Below are 23,705 nucleotides of genomic sequence, written 5' to 3'. Positions count from 1 at the left end.
ATCTCCCCCGGGAAAAATCACCACGTAAACTCCATAGAGGTTAGAGTCCCTGACAGAACTAGTGTGAAAATTAGCAGGCAACATTCCTATCTTTGCAAACAAAAATAAGATACACAGTCTCAACATATCACAGCTGCTCGCCCATTACTCACAAACAGGATATTGGAGAGTTGATCTTATATCACAGCCAATATTCCAAACAGTAACAGAAATAGCAAATCTGTCATGTTAGCAACACATTATTGTTAGTACTAGAACAAGAGCAATTAATAGCCTCCGCAGTAATACGAGAATATCATCTTCAGGTCTATTGGGTGGCGTCTTGGGCTGCAGGCGGTGACGGGGGTGGTCTTCCTGACCTTCCTGATGGGAACTTTCTACCGCTCAGCCTCCCTGTACCACCCTCAGCGTCGGGCCATCCTCCATCTCAAGAACCAGAAGAGGAAAGTAAAGGAGAAGAACCGGCAGGACGACAAGCCGCCTTTCTTCGATGTGGCCACCCTCAAGAGCCGTACCGTCCAAATTCTCCTCGTCTCCATAGGACTCTCTTCCTTCGGCATCACTACACCTATAATATATATGGTAAGAAAATGAACTTTAGTGGAGCACTGGAGTAGGCCTACTGGCCTATGTTAGATTCAGATCAACACCCTCTCACACCCACCCACTTCTTGTACACAAACTTTTTCCTAAAAAGAGATTTAGAAAATACCGACAAATGACAAGTGTGAAATAAGACACAAGCGAAGCACTGAAATATTTTAATGAAAGATGAGGAATCCATTCGTAGGTAAACGTTAATGTAGGTAAACCGCAATGTAGGTAAACGCTAATGTAGGTAAACCTTTATGTAGGTAAGCCCTAATGTAGGTAACCTTAATGGATATAAACTGCTCAATTAATCAACTGTTAAAAGAGTTTAATTACTCTGACGGTTCTGTGTCAAAATAATGTTTGTTGAAGCTGAAAAATGTTCACAGTTTTTGTGCCATTTATGAAGTGTCAAAGATAATTAGAAATTAAATATAAATTTCATTAAAGGAACCTGGAAATGAGAACCTTACACATGTTTAATGCACACGTTTAATGCACATGTCACAGCTGGAGATTCGCTAATTCTCCCTCTCTCTCTCTCTCTCTCTCTCTCTCTCTCTCTCTCACTCTCATATATATATATATATATATATATATATATATATATATATATATATATATATATATATATATATATATATATATATATATATATATATATATATATATATGCAAAACAACCACTCTGAAAGAATAGAGAAATTCCAAGCGCTTTCGTGACTACTCACATTATCAAGGAACTATGAAAGTAAAGCATCCAAGGAAGGTATATAAGGGGTCTGGCCAGCACCTCACTATCAGATCCCACAACAGTTAAACACCTGAACCGCACCGGCCCAACTGGACAGGTCCTTTGCACAACCACCAACAAACTATTCTACCCAAGAAAATTTTTTAAAATTATTATTTATCCAGTGTATTATTAAATTCTTCCCAAATTCTATTAATTATAAATGGATCTAATTTATATAAACCAAAGGAAATATTCATATTATTGTCAAAACTGCTTTTTATGAAACAAGATTCAATTATATTCCTGGTATAAACCTTGGTAATAAATACCGACAAGTTGGTTTAGAAAGACACGTAAACAAACACTATAACATATTTATTAGAAAACGTTTCGGAGACAGAGAAATTCAGCACCCTCATTCCCAACACCGTTACCTGGCTTAGATACGTTGATGATATATTGGTTTTCTATCCGAGACGTCTCAATATCCAGGCCCTTCTCAACAAGATCAATGCAGTTGAACCATCAATAAAGTTTACACTTGAACTCGAAAATGATGGCAAACTTCCTTTCCTCGACGTTCTACTGTGCAGATCTCCCGACAGTGACAAACTTCTCTTCAAAGTGTATAGAAAACCTACCAACAAGGACGATCTTATACACTTTTATTCACACCAAGACACCCGCACTAAGAGAGGAGTCCTCATTGGCTTCTTCTTGAGAGCTCTTCGCATCTCCAGCCCTTGTTTTCTAGAAGAAGAATGCACTTATATAACACAAGCCTTTACACGTCTTCAGTTCCCATCTTTCTTCATCCGAGATTGCAGACTCAAGGCACAAGCTATCCTCAACAAACCGCCCATGGAACAGCCCCCTAAACAGTTCATAGTACTCCCATGTGGCGATGTTGCCACGAATACTCGCCGGGCACTTGCTATGAGTAACATCAACGTTTCCACCATAAACACATCATCTATCAAAGACCTCACTACGAAACGCAGCCCCACACCTCTAACTTCTACAGCAGGCGTCTACACTATCCCCTGTGGGTTCTGTCCTAAGAAATATGTAGGCGAGACAGGCAGAGATCTTGCAGTCCGCCTGAATGAGCATCGAAATGCCTCTAACAGAGACGATGTAAGGTACGCCTGTGTCCTCCACAGAGACTCCACGGGGCATTTGATGAACTGGAATGAGGCACAACTCGTTGTCACCGAACCAGACCTCAGACGCCGACGGTGCCTAGAAGCCTCACTAATCGCCGTCACCGACACTATAGAACGCAACACTGGAAACTACAAAATTTCAAAAACATTGGCATACATGATACTTAAGCAGCACCAACCCAACAACACAGGAGTCACATGATTTCATCGTCTACCTGTCTTCATCATAGGTAGAGGTTGTTTTGATAAGGACCTGCCTCGCATGGGCCAGTAGGCCTTCTACAGTGTTCCTCCATTCTTATGTTCTTATGACATTCCTCAGGTCACGTGCGACACATCTCACTCTCCGCCTATATATATAATGTCTTTCTACCTCTGTATGTTAGAAGTGATCAAGGTCCCAGGACCGAAACGTTTTCTAATAAATATGTTATAGTGTTTGCTTACGTGTCTTTCTAAACCAATTATATTCCTGTCGACCATGGACTTGCTTGATACTACTTTCTCAACTTTTTGAAAATCAATTGGATGGTTAAAATCTCTTACATGAATAAATAGAGCATTGGAATCTTGTCCAGTTCTAATGCTATATTTATGTTGTTTTAATCTTAGTTCGAGATTTTTACCAGTTTGACCGTAATAAACTTTATCGCAAATTTTACAATTTGCGATAAAGTTTATTACGATAAAGTTTATTTCAAAGTTACAAAAGGCTTTTGCAATTTCAACATTATTAAGTTTTTTTGAAGTTGCAAAACTTAGGCCAAAACCTAGAGCAGCAGTTGTATTTTTGTCTAAAATTTCATCTGATAAGTTAATTACAAAATTGTTATTAGCATGCTTTGTCCAATCACTATTTTCAATTAAAATGTCTAATTTTCTTTGTAGTTTGTTTTTGAGTTCATTACAAATTCTTCTGAGTTTATCATAGCAATGATCCAACATACTGTGTTTCCATTCTGATGGAATGGCCTGATTAAAAGAGTATTTTTTGTTTCTCAATATTTTAATCAGAATGGAAACACAGTATGTTGGATCATTGCTATGATAAACTCAGAAGAATTTTTAATGAACTCAAAAACAAACTACAAAGAAAATTAGACATTTTAATTGAAAATAGTGATTGGACAAAGCATGCTAATAACAATTTTGTAATTAACTTATCAGATGAAATTTTAGACAAAAATACAACTGCTGCTCTAGGTTTTGGCCTAAGTTTTGCAACTTCATAAAAACTTAATAATGTTGAAATTGCAAAAGCCTTTTGTAACTTTGAAAAATTTTCTGATTTGTTCTCTGATGAAATTAATATTAGTAAAGGAATGGTATATAGCTCTATGTTAAAACCAAACATTCCCAATTGCCCTCAAAGATTCTTTAAGTCTTATGATACACTTAATAACAATAAAAATTTGCGCCTTACTAAAGCAGACAAAATAAATGCAATAGTAATTATGAAAGAAAATGATTACCAAGAAAAAATGAATAATCTCTTAGATGATACTGAAACCTATTCTAAACTTAGGAAAAATCCCCTAGAAACCGTTAACAGCAATTTCAATAAAACAATAAAACTTCTACTGAAAGGCAAAGATGAATTAGTCAAACAATTTACTTCCACTAATCCATCTTTACCTTACATGTATGGACTAATAAAAACACACAAACTAGGGAATCCAGTCAGACCAATTATTAGCTCCATTGGGTCAGTTTCATATAAATTATCCAAATGACTTGTTGATATTTTGAGCCCTATTGTTGGCAAAATTTCTAACTTTAATGTTAAAAACAACATAGACTGAGTTGATAAATTAAGCTCCTTGACTGACTTAAATGATTTTAACATGGTTAGTTTTGATGTTACTTCCTTGTTTACGAAAGTTCCTGTTGATGATTTATTAAGTTTCTTATCTGAAGAACTCGTTAACTATGATTTACCATTGCCAGTTCCTACTATCATTAAACTTATTAAACTTTGCATTGTTGATGCAAAATTTGTATTTAATGATAAGTTTTACACTCAGAAGTTTGGTATGGCAATGGGAAATCCTCTTTCACCTGTTCTTAGTAACCTATACATGGAATTTTTTGAAACAAGATTGCTTAACACAATCCTCCCTAATAGAGCTAAATAGTTCAGATATGTTAATGATATTTTGTGTCTTATGCCCAAAAATGTAGATATACACTATTTCCTTGGAAAATTAAATAGCTTAGCCCATTCTATAAACTTTACTGTTGAGTTTGAAGAAAATAACTCATTGCCTTTTCTAGATGTTTTAATTATTAAGGGTAATAATGAATTCAAATTTAAAATTTACAGAAAACCTACAAATAACTGTTCATATGTCCACTATTATTCTTCGCATCAAGATAGAGTCAAACTGTCTGTTTTCTCATCAGTGTTTTTGAGAGCTTTACGAATTTGTAGTCCTGAGTTCATAGATCAGACAGGGCTCAACATGGCCGACACGGCGGGTTGTGTAGCGGGCTAGCTGCGGGATTTTCAAGGATAGCTCCTGGTCAAAGAGGCTGACCAGGTCCCTACTTAACAGAACTCAGTGTGAATGCTTGGAGAAGATACCAGAGCAGCGAACGGACATCCCAGTGCATCGTTTCAGCGTAAATAGTTGAAGTGTTGTGCAGTTTCAGAGGATTTGGTGTTGTCGAGTCAGGACCAGTCAGCGCCTCCCCCCCTCTCCGCTGGGGGGGAGGGGGAGGGCGTGTGTAGTAAACAGTGACCCTCTCATAACGCCTCACACCTGCGCGTCTCCCCCGCCTCACCCACCCAACTCCCAGCGCCACCCCATCAGTAGAGGGTACTTCTCCCCTAACCCACGATGTCAGCAATGGCACTGCAGGGAGTGCCGGGCTCACAGGAACTTCCACTACAGGGACAGCATCGTGGAGTTCGACCGTGAGGCAGCTGTCAGGTGTGCCACAGGCAGTGTGTACTCAGTTCCTCAAGCTTCAACATCCGTGCACACGAGGGCCTGGGATCTTCAATCAACTTGGCGTCCACCAGGACGCTGACATGTCCCTAGGGGAGCTCTCCATCGGGCTGCTAACGGAGTCACTGGCTTCTTGGACCTCTTGGGGAGGGTCGATGGTGCTCGTGCAAGCAGCAGATCCCAGGGCAACTTGCTGCTGTTTGCAATGGCTGTCTACCGAGGAGAGACAGGCACCTAGCAACATCTCTTGTTGGGGCAATGGATGAATTCCCTGCTATGTTTGTTAACTGCTCATTACTCTGTAATTTGTCTATGATTGTAATCATGTCATAACGTGTTTATCATTCATTACCTTTGAAACTTGTCATGATTGTGACCAGCTCTACCTGGAGCTCATTACCTTTGTAAATTCTCATGATTAATGTGTTTATGATTCATTACCTTTGCAATTATTCATGAGTGTGACCAGCTCTACCTGGAGCTCATTACCTTTGTAACTTGGTCATGATTATGACCAGATCTAGTTCATTACCTTTGTAACTTGCTCAGCTATCAAAACTTTGGAGTCCAGTCCCTGGACCAATTATGTACCTCTGTAATCTTTTGACTACCGCCCACAGGATGGGTATGGGGTGCATAATAAACATATTAAACTAACTAAAAGTTCATAGATGAGGAAATATCCAAAATTTATGAAATATGTAATGATTTAAAATACCCAAGAAATGTAATTGATAAAGCTTTTAAAGTTGCTAGAAATACTTTTTACAATCCAAAAAGGGACAACCAGCCTTATTCAACTAAAAATATGTTGGTTCTCCCTTACCATGAAAACTTGGTTGATATGCCTTCTCTTAAGACTTTTAATACGAAGTCTCCCTTATTATCAACACGCTAAAAAACAAGGCAGGAGATTTAAATACCTTACCACCCTTTATATACAAAAAAGTGTCACAAGTGCTATCACCAATCATTGCAACACTCTTTAACAAATCCATTGAATCCTCCACCTTCCCCACAGTACTCAAAATAGCAAGGGTCACCCCGATCCACAAAGGAGGAGACCAAACAGAGTTGAATAACTATAGGCCAATATCCAACTTACACCCTCTCTCAAAAATCTTCGAAAAAAACATACTCAACCCCTGCTTTGGATGGCCAAATTGCTATTATACACATGCTATATATACACTGCAATAGAGAAAAAAGAAGTCCCACTGGGGATCTTCATTGCAGTTAACCATGACTTGCTCCACGTAAAATTGTCACACTATGGTATAAGAGGGCACTCCCTCAACTACCTCAAGTCATACCTCAGCAACAGAAGCCAGTTCTTCTGCACAACCAATTACAGTTGGTGTCCCACAGGGAAGTGTCCTTGGCCCTCTTCTCTTTCTCCTATACTCCTACCAAATGCTTCGCAATTACTCAAACCCACACTATTTGCAGATAATACGTCTTCTCCCACCCGAGCCCAGTCACGCTAGCCAATACTGTAAATACAGAGAAAATATCTACCTGGATGAGGACTAACAAACTTACACTAAACATTGACAAAACCTACTTCATTCAGTTTGGTAACAGAGCTACAGATTCCCTCTTAATAATGATAAACGGATCACCTATTAACAGAGGGAAAATTCTTAGGAATCCACCTTGATAATAGACTCAAATTTCATACACATATACAACAAATTTCTAAGAAAATTTCCAAGACTGTAGGCATTATCGAAGATACGGTACTATGCTCCACAGTCAGCCCTCCTGGCCCTATATCACTCTCTTATTTACCCCTATCTCACCTATGTTTGTGCATTCTCAGACCACTAATTACCCAACAAAAGGCTGCAGTTAGAATGATAAAACACTAAACCTATTCACCATACAAAACATTCATACTTATTACTGCACCTATTACATACATAGAACACTCTCTGATATTAACCCTCCCCTCAAACATCTCCTTGCCAACCTCAACAGAACGCATGACCATAACACAAGACAGATCACTCTTTGATGTTCCTCGTGTCCATACACTTTGCAAAAACTCAATGCACATAAAAGGCCCTAAAATCTGGAATTCATTACAGTTTATAAATTCAAGTCTCTTCTCAAAAAAAATAACTGAACCTTATAAATTGTATATCTTTTGATAAAGAATTCCCCCCCAAAATGCTGATGGATGTGTCTATAAGATTCCTTGTAAAATTTGCGATAAAGTTTATTACGGTCAAACTGGTAAAAATCTCGAACTAAGATTAAAACAACATAAATATAGCATTAGAACTGGATAAGATTCCAATGCTCTATTTATTCATGTAAGAGATTTTAACCATCCAATTGATTTTCAAAAAGTTGAGAAAGTAGTATCAAGCAAGTCCATGGTCGACAGGAATATAATTGAATATTGTTTCATAAAAAGCAGTTTTGACAATAATATGAATATTTCCTTTGGTTTATATAAATTAGATCCATTTATAATTAATAGAATTTGGGAAGAATTTAATAATACACTGGACAAATAATAATTTAAAAAAAATTTCTTGGGTAGAATAGTTTGTTGGTGGTTGTGCAAAGGACCTGTCCAGTTGGGCCGGCGTGCGTCAGGTGTTTAACCGTTGTGGGATCTGATAGTGAGGTGTTGGCTAGACCCCCTTATATACCTTCCTTGGATGCTTTACTTTCATAGTTCCTTGATAATGTGAGTAGTCACGAAAGCGCTTGGAATTTCTCTATTCTTTCAGAGTGGTTGTTTTGCATATTCTGAAATCACCTGTTTACTGTGATCTTATTGCATATATATATATATATATATATATATATATATATATATATATATATATATATATATATATATATATATATATATATATATATATATATATATATATATATATGATTTTGAATCAATAAGAGAACTGCAGCTAGGATGAGGATGAGGTTGAAATTAGTCTCTGAGGCTCCACGACCATGTATGTTCTCGCATCAGGGAAAACAGCTCAGTTCCACTGGGTGCCTGGTGTTTGAGAATTGTTGGTCCAATGGATAGTGATACGCACATTGTCCTTTCCTCAGGGCTGGGCATAGTGACGCAGGATCGAATCCTGGATAGCCCCAGTTCTGTTAATATATATAATCGCGTGTATGTATACAGTATATATACATATTTGAGTGAGTGTGTGTTAGTCTTAAAAGGCGATAACATAATTTGAATAAATCCTTTTATCGATCCAGTCATCTTTAAAGTTGTCTTAGGACGACGTAAGACAAATAAGGAAGCGATGTACATCAGCACTAATGTAAAGATCAATAACGTTAGCAACGATTTTTATATTAGTAACGATAATAGAATGTTCATTATTAGGTATCCAGTAATGTGGTCATTTATGTAGATGCCTGTTGTTTGCTTGCTGAGAACAATGGCACAATACCGTGATGGAACAATACACAAATAACCCGCATACAGAAGAGAGAGGTTTACGAAGATGTTTCAGTCCGACTGGTCCAAGTCGGACAGAAACGTCGTTGTAAGCCTCTCTCTCTCTCTCCTATGTGCGGGTTATTTCTTTCTTCCTGAGATTACCGCCTTTGAATCGCCTGTCATGTAGCAGCTGGAGACTGCATCTTCCGATCGGCTTGAAACCCCAAACACTGGTGCCCTGAACATCGGTGTATCAAGAAAAAAATTCTTGAATTTTGTCTAAGTAGGTGAAAATTTTCCAGTTTTATTGAAGAAATTGTGGAGATTAAAATACTGTTTCTCATGTGATCATTTCTGAATTAATCTGATAACTTGAAATTTTAACACCATTTTTTTCTTTGATGATACTTTATATAATATTTAATATGCGAAGTAGAAAATAAATTATTGCATTAATGGGAAGTACGCTAAACCCGTAGGGGGCCATACAACACCTGGAGGAATGGCAGGCAATCAGGTTTTAACCAAGGTGTCCCCGTGGCCTGGCTGGCGAAGCTCTCGCTTCACACACGGAGTGCCCAGGTTCGATTCCCGGCGGGATAGAAACATTTCGACGTGTTTCCTTACACCTGTTGTTCTGTTCACCTAGCAGCAAGTAGGTACCTGGGTGTTAGTCGACTGGTGTGGGTCGCATCCTGGGCTAACCCTCCGGGGTTCAAAATCTGAACAAAATCTTATCTTAAGGAAGGGCAAGTCAAGCTAAATACTTTGTATCAAAAGTCCCTCATCTCCATCAAGGGTCCTCGTTTGAGAAATATGATCAGCTGTCTGCGTTTCTTGTGTTCTCTCTCTCTCTCTCTCTCTCCTATGTTCATTCTTACTCTTTTGCTGTTCTCTTCATGCAGGCGCACCAAGCACAGAAGGAGGGCCTGGGAGAGGTGTCAGTCTTGCTGCTACAGACGTACCTGGGACTGGGTTGGGTCATCGGGTGCTGCGCCTTCGGCTTCGTGGTGCTGCAGAAGAACACAGAATGTCGTGTGGGACGCCAGTACCTCTGTCAGGCGTCAATGTTCCTGTGTGGCGTCTGCACTCTCGCCTTCACCGCTGTCGAAGGTAGGCTCTTGTGCCTGTAGGATTATTCTTTGGGGAATTATTTAAAGTCGAGTAATTTGAATAATCGCAATCCTATTTCAACCCATTTGTCTCGCAAGGAAAACTATCGTCAAAATTGTCCCAGAACTGTCATTGGAACAATTTACAACTAACCATAAATACCATGGCTGCAACAATTAATTAATTATACTATAAACTACTTTCAACAACTCACAATGCTAAATTCCCATAATTTAATTTCAGTATTCATTATTGAAACTATTGTAATTAGAGTAAAACTACTGTCTACTATAAACAAAGAAGATGTATAACTTAAACTATGATCAATTTCTTTAGTATTAAGTAATATATAAGCCATTAAGTCTGCCCATAATGCCTAGGCATGATAGTGGCTCTTTGTACTGTACCCCATAATTGTAATTTCATAATCTCACTGTAACCTTGCAAAGAAATCAACTTTATATATATATATATATATATATATATATATATATATATATATATATATATATATATATATATATATATATATATATATATTATTTATCACACTGGCCGATTCCCACCAAGGCAGGGTGGCCCGAAAAAGAAAAACTTTCACCATCATTCACTCCATCACTGTCTTGCCAGAAGGGTGCTTTACACTACAGTTTTTAAACTGCAATATTAACACCCCTCCTTCAGAGTGCAGGCACTGTACTTCCCATCTCCAGGACTCAAGTCCGGCCTGCCGGTTTCCCTGAACCCCTTCATAAATGTTACTTTGCTCACACTCCAACAGCACGTCAAGTATTAAAAACCATTTGTCTCCATTCACTCCTAACAAACACGCTCACGCATACCTGCTGGAAGTCCAAGCCCCTCGCACACAAAACCTCCTTTACCAACTCTCTCCAACCTTTCCTAGGCCGACCCCTACCCCGCCTTCCTTCCACTACAGACTGATACACTCTTGAAGTCATTCTGTTTCGCTCCATTCTCTCTACATGTCCGAACCACCTCAACAACCCTTCCTCAGCCCTCTGGACAACAGTTTTGGTAATTCCGCACCTCCTCCTAACTTCCAAACTACGAATTCTCTGCATTATATTCACACCACACATTGCTCTCAGACATGACATCTCCACTGCCTCCAGCCTTCTCCTCGCTGCAACATTCATCACCCATGCTTCACACCCATATAAGAGCGTTGGTAAAACTATACTCTCATACATTCCCCTCTTTGCCTCCAAGGACAAAGTTCTTTGTCTCCACAGACTCCTAAGTGCACCACTCACTCTTTTTCCCTCATCAATTCTATGATTCACCTCATCTTTCATAGACCCATCTGCTGACACGTCCACTCCCAAATATCTGAATACATTCACCTCCTCCATACTCTCTCCCTCCAATCTGATATTCAATCTTTCATCACCTAATCTTTTTGTTATCCTCATAACCTTACTCTTTCCTGTATTCACCTTTAATTTTCTTCTTTTGCGCACCCTACCAAATTCATCCACCAATCTCTGCAACTTCTCTTCAGAATCTCCCAAGAGCACAGTGTCATCAGCAAAGAGCAGCTGTGACAACTCCCACTTTGTGTGTGATTCTTTATCTTTTAACTCCACGCCTCTTGCCAAGACCCTCGCATTTACTTCTCTTACAACCCCATCTATAAATATATTAAACAACCACGGTGACATCACACGTCCTTGTCTAAGGCTTACTTTTACTGGGAAATAATTTCCTTCTTTCCTACATACTCTAACTTGAGCCTCACTATCCTCGTAAAAACTCTTCACTGCTTTCAGTAACCTACCTCCTACACCATACACTTGCAACATCTGCCACATTGCCCCCCTATCCACCCTGTCATACGCCTTTTCCAAATCCATAAATGCCACAAAGACCTCTTTAGCCTTATCTAAATACTGTTCACTTATATGTTTCACTGTAAACACCTGGTCCACACACCCCCTACCTTTCCTAAAGCCTATTTGTTCATCTGCTATCCTATTCTCCGTCTTACTCTTAATTCTTTCAATAATAACTCTACCATACACTTTACCAGGTATACTCAACAGACTTATCCCCCTATAATTTTTGCACTCTCTTTTATCCCCTTTGCCTTTATACAAAGGAACTATGCATGCTCTCTGCCAATCCCTAGGTACCTTACCCTCTTCCATACATTTATTAAATAATTGCACCAACCACTCCAAAACTATATCCCCACCTGCTTTTAACATTTCTATCTTTATCCCATCAATCCCGGCTGCCTTACCCCCTTTCATTTTACTTACTGCCTCACGAACTTCCCCCACACTCACAACTGGCTCTTCCTCACTCCTACAAGATGTTATTCCTCCTTGCCCTATACACGAAATCACAGCTTCCCTATCTTCATCAACATTTAACAATTCCTCAAAATATTCCCTCCATCTTCCCAATACCTCTAACTCTCCATTTAATAACTCTCCTCTCCTATTTTTAACTGACAAATCCATTTGTTCTCTAGGCTTCCTTAACTTGTTAATCTCACTCCAAAACTTTTTCTTATTTTCAACAAAATTTGTTGATAACATCTCACCCACTCTCTCATTTGCTCTCTTTTTACATTGCTTCACCACTCTCTTTATATATATACATACATATATATATATATATATATATATATATATATATTATTATATATATATATATTATATATATATATATATATATATATATATATATAGATATATATATATATACGCTCATAATTATATTAAATTCCTGTAACGAGATACTAGCAGCAGCAAATGGAGTAATGGTTTGGATCGGTCAAGTTACAACTTTTGATTAGATAATGGTCCTGCAAGGACCGAAACTTCTAGTTTCCCTCCCCAAATATTAATTATTGTGAATGGTTCCAGCCACACTGTTGTGATTCTTGTTCTTCATATAGTCTTGTTTTTCTATACAAAGAACTTCTCTTTATATTTAATGTTGGTCTTTTATCAGTGAAAGTCGATTCAAGTTAATATTTTTCCTTCTATCTTTTGTTCTCTGAGCGGAAGTTCATTTAGTGTTAGAGGCATTAAAAAAGTCTATTGAAAAACTCTGAAATACATTTGAAAGCAGCGGCACGAACCCGACCAAATACGCCTGCACGTTCCCTCCCCCAACACACACACACACACACAACTGGAAGCTGAAGACTCAGACGAGTCACAGGGACGTTAGGAAGTATTTCTTCAGTCATAGAGTTGTCAGCAAGTGGAATAGCCTAGCAAGTGAAGTAGTGGAGGCAGGAACCATACATAGTTTTAAGAAGAGGTATGACAAAGCTCAGGAAGCAGAGAGAGAGAGGATCCAGTAGCGATCAGTGAAGAGGCGGGGCCAGGAGCTGAGTCTCGACCCCTGCAACCACAATTAGGTGAGTACAATTAGGTGAGTACACACACACACACACACACACACACACACACACACACACACACACACACACACACACACACACACACACACACCATCTACGTCAGGCCCATACTGGAGTATGCAGCACCAGTTTGGAATCCACACCTAGTCAAGCACGTCAAGAAATTAGAGAAAGTGCAAAGGTTTGCAACAAGACTAGTCCCAGAGCTACGAGGATTGTCCTATGAAGAAAGGTTGAGGGAAATCGATGGAGGCCAGGAGGGTCGGGGAATATAACACATATAAAATACTGCGCGGAATAGACGAGGTTGTTCCAGAGATGGGACACAGTCACAATTGGAAGTTGGGGAATCAAAGGGATGTTAGCAGGAGTAGTCAGGCCATGGACCTAGAAAGTGATGTGGTGGAGGCAGGAACCATACATAGTTTTAAGGCGAGGTACTCATGGGGCAGGGAAAGAGGGTAGCACAGCGAAGAGGCGGGGCCAGGAGCTACTCGACCCCTGCAACCACAAATAGAGTATGAGTAGGGACCAGCGATCACGTTTTCTTAACGGGGTTCAGTGGGACAGAGAACTGGCAGGGAAGTCAGTAAACAAGGTGATGGAATATGTGGCAACAATTTGCAAGGAAGCTGAGGAGACGTTTGTACCCAAGGGAAACAGGAATAATGAATAAGCCAGGAATGGAAGAAGTACAGAAGGCAAAGGACCCAGGAGAATAAGGAGAGCAGTTGGAGAGACAGAAATGAATATGCACAGGTAAGAAGGGAGGCCCAACGACAATATGAAAACGACAAAGCAGCGAAAGCCAAATCTGACCCGAAGCTGTTGTACAGCCACATCAGGAGGAAAACAACAGTCAAGGACCAGGTAATCAGGCCGAGGAAGGAAGGAGGAGAGATCACAAGAAACGACCGCAAAGTATGTGAGGAACTCAACATGAGATTGAAAGAAGTGTTCGCAGAGGAGACAGAAAGGACTCCAGAAGGACGGGTAGGTGGGGTACACCACCAAATGTTGGACACAATGCATACAACCAATGAAGAAATGAAGAGGCTGCTGAGCAAGCTAGACATGTCAAAGGTGATAAGGCCGTATAACATCTCTCAATGGGTCCTGAGAGAGGGAGCAGAGGTGCTATGTGTACCCCAAACAACAATATTAAATACATCTATCGAAACAGGGAGATTACCTGATGTATGGAAGACAGCAAATGTAAGCCAATTTTTAAAAAAGGAGACAGACAAGAAGCACTAAAGTATAGACCAGTGTCACTGACATGTATAGTATGCAAAGTCATGGAGAAGATTATCAGGAGAAGAGTGGCGGAATACCTAGAAAGAAATGAGCTTAACGACAGCCAACACGGTTTCAGTGACTGGAGTTCTATGATAGGGTGACAGCAGTAAGACAAGAGAGAAAAGGGTGGGTAGATTGCATTTTCTTGGACTTTAAGAAGGCGTTTGACACAGTTCCACACAAGAGATTAGTACAAAAACTGGAGGATCAGGCAGGAATAACAGGGAAGGCACTACAATGGATTAGGGAATACCTGGAGTTTACCTGGAGAGAGTTCCGGGGGTCAACGCCCCCGCGGCCCGGTCTGTGACTAGGCCTCCTGGTGGATCAGAGCCAGATCAACCAGGCTGTTGCTGCTAGCTGCACACAAACCAACGTACGAGCCACAGCCCGGCTGGTCAGGAACCGACTTTAGGTGCTTGTCCAGTGCCAGCATGAAGACTGCCAGGGGTCTGTTGGTAATCCCCCTTATGTATGCTGGGAGGCAGTTGAACAGTCTCGGGCCCCTGACACTTATTGTATGGTCTCTTAACGTGCTAGTGACACCCCTGCTTTTCATTGGTGGGATGGTGCATCATCTGCCAAGTCTTTCGCTTTCGTAGTGGGTGATTTTCGTGTGCAAGTTCGGTACTAGTCCCTCTAGGATTTTCCAGGTGTATATAATCATGTATCTCTCCTGCCTGCGTTCCAGGGAATACAGGTTTAGGAACCTCAAGTGCTCCCAGTAATTGAGGTGTTTTATCTCCGTTATGCGCGCCGTGAAGGTTCTCTGTACATTTTCTAGGTCAGCAATTTCACCTGCCTTGAAAGGTGCTGTTAGTGTGCAGCAATATTCCAGCCTAGATAGAACAAGTGACCTGAAGAGTGTCATCATGGGCTTGGCCTCCCTAGTTTTGAAGGTTCTCATTATCCATCCTGTCATTTTTCTAGCAGATGCAATTGATACAATGTTATGGTCCTTGAAGGTGAGATCCTCTGACATGATCACTCCCAGGTCTTTGACGTTGGTGTTTCGCTCTATTTTGTGGCCAGAATTTGTTTTGTACTCTGATGAAGATTTAATTTCCTCGTGTTTACCATATCTGAGTAATTGAAATTTCTCATCGTTGAACTTCATATTGTTTTCTTCAGCCCACTGAAAGATTTGGTTGATGTCCGCCTGGAGCCTTGCAGTGTCTACAATGGAAGACACTGTCATGCAGATTCGGGTGTCATCTGCAAAGGAAGACACGGTGCTGTGGCTGACATCCTTGTCTTTGTCGGATATGAGGATGAGGAACAAGATGGGAGCAAGTACTGTGCCTTGTGGAACAGAGCTTTTCACCGTAGCTGCCTCGGACTTTACTCTGTTGACGACTACTCTCTGTGTTTTGTTAGTGAGGAAATTACAGATCCATCCACCGACTTTTCCTGTTATTCCTTTAGCACGCATTTTGTGCGCTATTACGCCATGGTCACACTTGTCGAAGGCTTTTGCAAAAGTCTGTATATATTACATCTGCATTCTTTTTGTCTTCTAGTGCATTTAGGACCTTGTCGTAGTGATCCAATAGTTGAGACAGACAGGAGCGACCTGTTCTAAACCCATGTTGCCCTGGGTTGTGTAACTGATGGGTTTCTAGATGGGTGGTGATCTTGCTTCTTAGGACCCTTTCAAAGATTTTTATGACATGGGATGTTAGTGCTATTTAGTTATTTATTTATTTATTTCAAATTTGAGCACACATACAGAGGTACAAAAAAATACAGATAAGAGCAGCATGCCAAAGCCACTTACACTATGCATAGCATTACAGGCTGGCTTAAAATTAACTTAAGATTAACTAAGCAATGATGAAATCAGTGATAAAACATTAATGTAAACAGATTACTATAAAGCACAAGTGAGTATTACAAAGACAGGTCATATGGTTGCATTCAGTTAGGTAGTGATTCTGTTAGGTAGTGTATTTAAAAAAAATAATAAAGTTAGATTCGGTTTTAGGTTTAACATTTATGTGATATAATTGTGAGAAACATTTAAGATATACAATTTATAAGGTTCAGTTATTCAGTATTTATTTGGTTTTGGGTGAGTAAGTGATCTTTGAGAAGAGACTTGAATTTATAAACAGGTAGTGTTTCTTTTATATTTACAGGTAATGAATTCCAGATTTTAGGGCCTTTTATGTGCATTGAGTTTTTGCATAGTGTGAGATGGACACGAGGAACATCAAAGAGTGATCTGTGCCTTGTGTTATGGTCATGTGTTCTGTTGAGGTTGGCAAGGAGATGTTTGAGGGGAGGGTTAATATCAGAGTTAAGTGTTCTATGTATGTAATAGGTGCAGTAATAAGTATGGATGTTTTGTATGGTGAGTAGGTTTAGTGTATTGAATATTGGTGGAGTGTGCTGCCTGTAGTGAGAATTTGTTATCATTCTAACTGCAGCCTTTTGTTGAGTAATTAGTGGTCTGAGATGGTTAATTGTTGTTGAGCCCCATGCACAAATTCCATAGGTGAGATAGGGGCAAATAAGAGAGTGATATAGGGCCAGGAGGGCTGACTGTGGAACATAGTACCGTATCTTCGATAGTATGCCTACAGTCTTGGAAATTTTCTTAGAAATTTGTTGTATATGTGTATGAAATTTGAGTCTATTATCAAGGTGGATTCCTAAGAATTTTCCCTCTGTTAGTTTTGTGATAGGTGATCCGTTTATCATTATGTTAAGAGGGACATCTGTAGCTCTGTTACCAAACTGAATGAAGTAGGTTTTGTCAATGTTTAGTGTAAGTTTGTTAGTCCTCATCCAGGTAGATATTTTCTGTAATTCGGTATTTACAGTATTGGCTAGCGTGACTGGGCTCGGGTGAGAGAAGACATATGTAGTGTCATCTGCAAATAGTGTGGGTTTGAGTAATTGCGAAGCATTTGGAAGGTCATTTATGTATAGGAGAAAGAGAAGAGGGCCAAGGACACTTCCCTGTGGGACACCAACTGTAATTGGTTGCGCAGAAGAGTTTGCCCCATTTGCGTACACATATTGGCTTCTGTTGCTGAGGTATGACTTGAGGTAGTTGAGGGAGTGCCCTCTTATACCATAGTGTGACAATTTTACGTGGAGCAAGTCATGGTCAACTGTATCAAAAGCTTTACGTAAGTCAATGAAGATCCCCAGTGGGACTTCTTTTTTCTCTATTGCAGTGTATATATGTTCTAGCATGTGTATAATAGCATCATTAGTATTTTTATTAGGCCTGAATCCAAATTGGCAGGGGTTGAGTATGTTTTGGGAGATAAGGTAGGAGTAGATTCGTTTATGAATTAATTTTTCAAAGATTTTTGAGAGAGGGTGTAAGTTGGATATTGACCTGTAGTTATTCAACTCTGTTTGGTCTCCTCCTTTGTGGATCGGGGTGACCCTTGCTATTTTGAGTACTGTAGGGAAGGTGGAGGATTCAATGGATTTGTTAAAGAGTGTTGCAATGATTGGTGATAGCACTTGTGACACTTTTTTGTATATAAAGGGTGGTAAGGTATTTAAATCTCCTGCCTTGTTTTTTAGTGCGTTGATAACAAGGGAGACTTCGTATGGGTTAGTCGGAGCTAGGAACAGTGTGTTCGGGTAGTTGCCAGTGAGGTAGTCATTTGGTGGGGTATCTGAGCTTGGGATTTTATTGGCAAGGTTTTGTCCTATAGTGGAGAAGAAATCATTGAGTCTGTTTGCTGTTTCTGTTGGTGGGAGTTGGGGTTCATCTGATTTTGCTAATTTTATTTCGCTATTTCGTGATATCTTTTTTGTTCCCAGAATTTCTGATAGGGTTTTCCAGGTCTTTTTTATATCACCTCGTAAGTTGGATAATCTGTTCTCATAATACAATTTTTTTGCCCTTCTTATTAGGCTGGTTAGGATTGACGAGTAACGTTTTGTTTGGTCTCTGGTTATGTGACCCATTCTGTACTGTTTTTCATATTGGTGTTTTGTATTTATGGATTTGAGAATGCTGGGTGTTAACCAGGGACTGTTCAGTCTCTTTGCTGTCATCTGTTTAGTTTTTTTAGGGCAGTGCTTGTTATAGAGGTATTGGTTTTTTTTTAGAAAATTATTAATACATTCGTCAATATCTGTATAGGTTTCTAGCTCAGTGTGCCAATCAATGTTTGCTATTGCTGTTGTGAAGTTATTAATGGCTGCCTCATTGTGAAGTCTGAAGGTGACTTTAGTAGTGTCTTGGGGTAGTTTACCAAGAGTTGTTATGAGGAAAGTAGGGTAGTGGTCTGTGGTATTATCTGTAATTATGCCTGATTTTAAAGGGGATATGGTGTTGGTCCAGATGTGGTCAAGTAGGGAAACACTAGTCTCTGTAACTCTTGTAGGTTTTGTTACTGTTGGTAGTAACATACAGTTACTCATTGTGTTTGTGAATTCAGTAACGTGTGGGTCCTGGTCTTGCAGGAGATTTATATTGAAGTCACCTGAGAGTAGTAAGTGATCTTTGTTCATGCGTGCATCAGTTATCATACTTCCTAGATTTTGACTAAATTGGCTAATGTTTGACTGTGGAACTCTGTAGATGTTTATCAATGTGAGAGGTTTTTGTAGGTACTTGGATTTGAATTTAGCTATTATATATTCCCCATGTTCATCCCTTGTGCAAGTATTAGTGATACATTCTAGTTGGTCTGAGTAGTATATGGCTGTGCCACCCCCTTGTTGGTCTGGCCTACAGTTGTGTATGGCTGTGTAACCAGGAATGGCACAGACATCTGTACTATCAGGCTTTAGCCAGGTTTCAGTTAGTGTAATGATGGACATATTGGCATGTAAGGAATTTAGTAATGCTATGAGGTCATCGTAATGCTTGCTTAAAGATCTGATATTGTAGTTAAAGATAGTTATGTTGTTGTTGGCACTGAGAAGTGCCTTTGATTGTTCTGCAGTGTAGTAATTACAGTAACTGTTTGATTCATTTAAGTCATTAAATAAGAGGTTGGTATCAGGATCAATGCTTGTAATCATAAGATTTGTAGTGAATCTATAGTTTGAATTAAGTATAAAACAAAGTAAATAGTCTTAAGCTAAAAAATAGCACCTGGATTATTTAACAAATGTAAAATAATGAGTTCTTTGCTGTTGCTTTACTGCCCCCTTTGTGGAGTGGGGCTATGTCTGTTGTTTTTAGTAACTGTGGGATGACCCCCGTGTCCATGCTCCCTCTCCATAGGATGGAAAAGGCTCGTGATAGGGGCTTCTTGCAGTTCTTGATGAACACGGAGTTCCATGAGTCTGGCCCTGGGGCAGAGTGCATGGGCATGTCATTTATCGCCTGTTCGAAGTCATTTGGAGTCAGGATAACATCGGATAGGCTTGTGTTAATCAAATTTTGTGGCTCTCTCATAAAAAATTCATTTTGATCTTCGACTCTCAGTCTGGTTAGCGGCTTGCTAAAAATTGAGTCATATTGGGACTTGAGTAGCTCACTCATTTCCTTGCTGTCATCTGTGTAGGACCCATCTTGTTTAAGTAGGGGCTCAATACTGGACGTTGTTCTCGACTTTGATTTGGAATAGGAGAAGAAATACTTTGGGTTTCTTTCGATTTCATTTATGGCTTTTAGTTCTTCCCGCGATTCCTGACTCCTATAAGATTCCTTTAGCTTAAGTTCGATGCTTGCTATTTCTCTGGCCAGTGTCTCCCTACGCATTTCAGATATATTGACCTCTTTTAGCCGCTCTATTATTCTTTTCCATCGCCTGTAAAGGGAGCGCCTGTCTCTTTCTATTTTACATCTACTCCTCCTTTTTCTTAGAGGAATAAGCCTTGTGCATACATTGAGTGCCACCAAGTTAATCTGTTCTAGGCATAAGTTGGGGTCTGTGTTGCTTAGTATATCTTCCCAGCTTATATCGGTTAGGACTTGGTTTACTTGGTCCCACTTTATGTTTTTGTTATTGAAGTTGAATTTGGTGAATGCTCCCTCGTGACTAGTCTCATTATGTCGGTCTGGGGCTCCCCGCATACATGTCTGAACCTCAATTATGTTGTGATCTGAGTATATTGTTTTTGATATGGTGACATTTCTTATCAGATCATCATTGTTAGTGAAGATGAGGTCCAGTGTATTCTCCAGTCTAGTAGGCTCTATTATTTGCTGGTTTAAATTGAATTTTGTGCAGAGATATAAAAGCTCGTGTGAGTGTGAGTTTTCATCAGAGCTGCCTCCTGGTGTTATTACTGCAACAATATTATTTGCTATATTCCTCCATTTTAGGTGCCTTAAGTTGAAATCCCCCAGGAGCAAGATGTTGGGTGCAGGAGCTGGAAGATTTTCCAGACAGTGGTCAATTTTTAACAGCTGTTCCTGGAATTGCTGGGATGTTGCATCCGGAGGCTTGTAGACTACCACAATGACTAGGTTTTGGTTCTCGACCTTTACTGCTAAAACTTCCACTACATCATTTGAGGCATTAAGCAGTTCTGTGCAAACAAGTGACTGCAATGTACAGGCCAACCCCCCCCCCCTTTTGCCTGTTCACTCTGTCACATCTGTATAGGTTGTAACCTGGGATCCATATTTCGTTGTCCAAGTGATCCTTTATGTGGGTCTCAGTGAAAGCCGCGAACATTGCCTTTGCCTCTGCAAGCAGTCCACGGATAAAAGGTATTTTGTTGTTTGTTGCTGGCTTTAGACCCTGTATATTTGCAAAGAAGAATGTCATCGGACTGGTGGTATTGTTGGTACTGGGGGGGATTTTTTTTCCGGCATTAGTATCTGTATCTGTTGGTTTGGAGTGGAGGCCATCGACTATGGTTCCACTCCAGGAATGACTGGATTAGGTGTACGATTTCTGCCATTTCCTGCCAGTTTTTTTTCCTTCCTGGCACTAAAAAACCTCTCCCTCTTGAGTGGCTGTGGCTACCCAGGTTTTCCCATGGCCTGGATGTTTTGTATCTTTTTGTCCCCTTTAGATGGTGTGCCTGTCAGGAAGACATCAGCGAGTCATGGTACGAGGCGAGGTGTCAGAGTGGGCGCCTGTGACGAGTGGGGTTCCACAGGGAGAGTCCTAGGACCGGTGCTGTTTCTGGCATTTGTGAACATGACGGAAGGAATACACTCCGAAGTGCAAGTTGATGAGAAGAATTCAATCGGACAAGGACCAGGCAGAACTACAAAGGGATCTGGAAAGGCTGCAGCAGATCTGGTCCAGTAATTGGTGCCTGGAGTTCAACCCCACCAAGTGCAAAGTCATGAAGATTGGGGAAGGGCAAAGAAGACTGCAGACGGAGTACAGTCTAGGGGGCCAGAGACTACAAACCTCACTCAAGAAAAAAGATCTTGGGGCGAGTGTAACACCAGGCACATCTCCTGAAGCACACATCAACCAAATAACTGCTGCAGCATATGGGCGCCTAGCAAACCTCAGAACAGCATTCTGCCATCTTAATAAGGAATCGTTCAGGACCCTGTACACCGTGTACGTTAGGCCCATATTGGAGTATGCGGCACCAGTTTGGAACCCACACCTAGCCAAGCACGTAAAGAAACTAGAGAAAGTGCAAAGGTTTGCATTATTATTATAATTATGAGGGAGCACTAAACCCGTAGGATTACACATTGCATGTGGGGGGATGGAAGGTATTCAGGGAACCGGAGCACATATCCAATTCCCAAGATCAAGAGCCCCTCACCAGCGTCAAAGACCCTTCCTTGAGGGGCAAAGGTTTGCAACAAGTCTAGTCCCAGAGCTAAGGGATATGTCTTACGAGGAGAGGTTAAGGGAAATCGACCTGACGACACTGGAGGACAGGAGAGATAGGTGGGACATGATAACATAAAATACTAAAAGGAATTGACATGGTGGACAGAGGCAAAATGTTCCAGAGATGAGACACGGTAACAAGGAGGCACAGCTGGAAGCTGAAGACTCGGATGAATCACAGGGATGTTAGAAAGTATTTCTTCAATCACAGAGTAGTCAGGAAGTGGAATAGTTTTGGGAAGCGATGTAGTGGAGGCAGGATCCATTCATAGCTTTAAGCTACTGGGAGAGTAACCCAGTAGCGACCAGTGAAGAGGCGGGACCAGGAGCTATGACTCGACTCCTGCAACCACAACTAAGTGAGTACACACATACATGGAGCAGGGAGAGAGAGAGGACCTAGTAGCGTTCAGTGAATAGGCGGGGCCAGGAGCCGAGTTTCAACCCCTGCAACCAAATTAGGTGAGTACAATTAAGCGAGTGCACACACACACACACACACACACACACACACACACACACACACACACACACACACACACACACACACACACACACATGAAGCATTAAACTACAGACCAGTGTCACTGACATGTATAGTATGCAAAATCATGGAGAAGATTATCAGGAGAAGAGTGGTGGAACACCTAGAAAGGAATGATCTCATCAACAGCAGCCAGCATGGTTTCAGGGACGGGAAATCCTGTGTCACAAACCTACTGGAGTTCTATGACATGGTGACAGCAGTAAGACAAGAGAGAGAGGGGTGGGTGGATTGCATTTTCTTGGACTGCAAGAAGGCGTTTGACACAGTTCCACACAAGAGATTGGTGCAAAAACTGGAGGACCAAGCAGGGATAACAGGGAAGGCACTACAATGGATCAGGGAATACTTGTCAGGAAGACAGCAGCGAGTCATGGTACGTGGCGAGGTGTCAGAGTGGGCACCTGTGACCAGCGGGGTCCCGCAGGGGTCAGTCCTAGGACCAGTGCTGTTTCTGGTATTTGTGAACGACATGACGGAAGGAATAGACTCTGAGGTGTCCCTGTTTGCAGATGACGTGAAGTTGATGAGAAGAATTCACTCGATCGAAGACCAGGCAGAACTACAAAGGGATCTGGACAGGCTGCAGACCTGGTCCAGCAATTGGCTCCTGGAGTTCAATCCCACCAAGTGCAAAGTCATGAAGATTGGGGAAGGGCAAAGAAGGCCGCAGACGGAGTACAGTCTAGGGGGTCAGAGACTACAAACCTCACTCAAGGAAAAAGATCTTGGGGTGAGT

General features: G+C 40.7%; 1 protein-coding gene across 4 annotated transcripts in view; it reads left to right on the top strand.

Moving 5' to 3' along the window:
* LOC128695364 (monocarboxylate transporter 12) overlaps positions 1–10,013 on the top strand; it is a 406,948-nt gene extending 396,935 nt beyond the window's left edge. For all 4 annotated transcript variants that reach the window (XM_070096444.1, XM_070096450.1, XM_070096439.1 and 1 more), the window contains 2 exons: positions 306–582; positions 9,771–10,013. In XM_070096444.1, the coding sequence (XP_069952545.1) occupies positions 306–582; positions 9,771–9,998 (505 nt within the window). In that variant the 3' untranslated portion in view covers positions 9,999–10,013. The remainder of the gene's footprint in view (positions 1–305; positions 583–9,770) is intronic.
* Positions 10,014–23,705: the final 13,692 nt, after the last annotated feature.

The sequence above is a fragment of the Cherax quadricarinatus genome, chromosome 4, assembly GCF_038502225.1.
Source record: "Cherax quadricarinatus isolate ZL_2023a chromosome 4, ASM3850222v1, whole genome shotgun sequence".
Classification (NCBI taxonomy): domain Eukaryota; kingdom Metazoa; phylum Arthropoda; class Malacostraca; order Decapoda; family Parastacidae; genus Cherax; species Cherax quadricarinatus.
The sequence above is the reverse complement of the archived record's forward strand: the minus strand, read 5'-3'. Positions and strand labels throughout refer to the sequence as shown.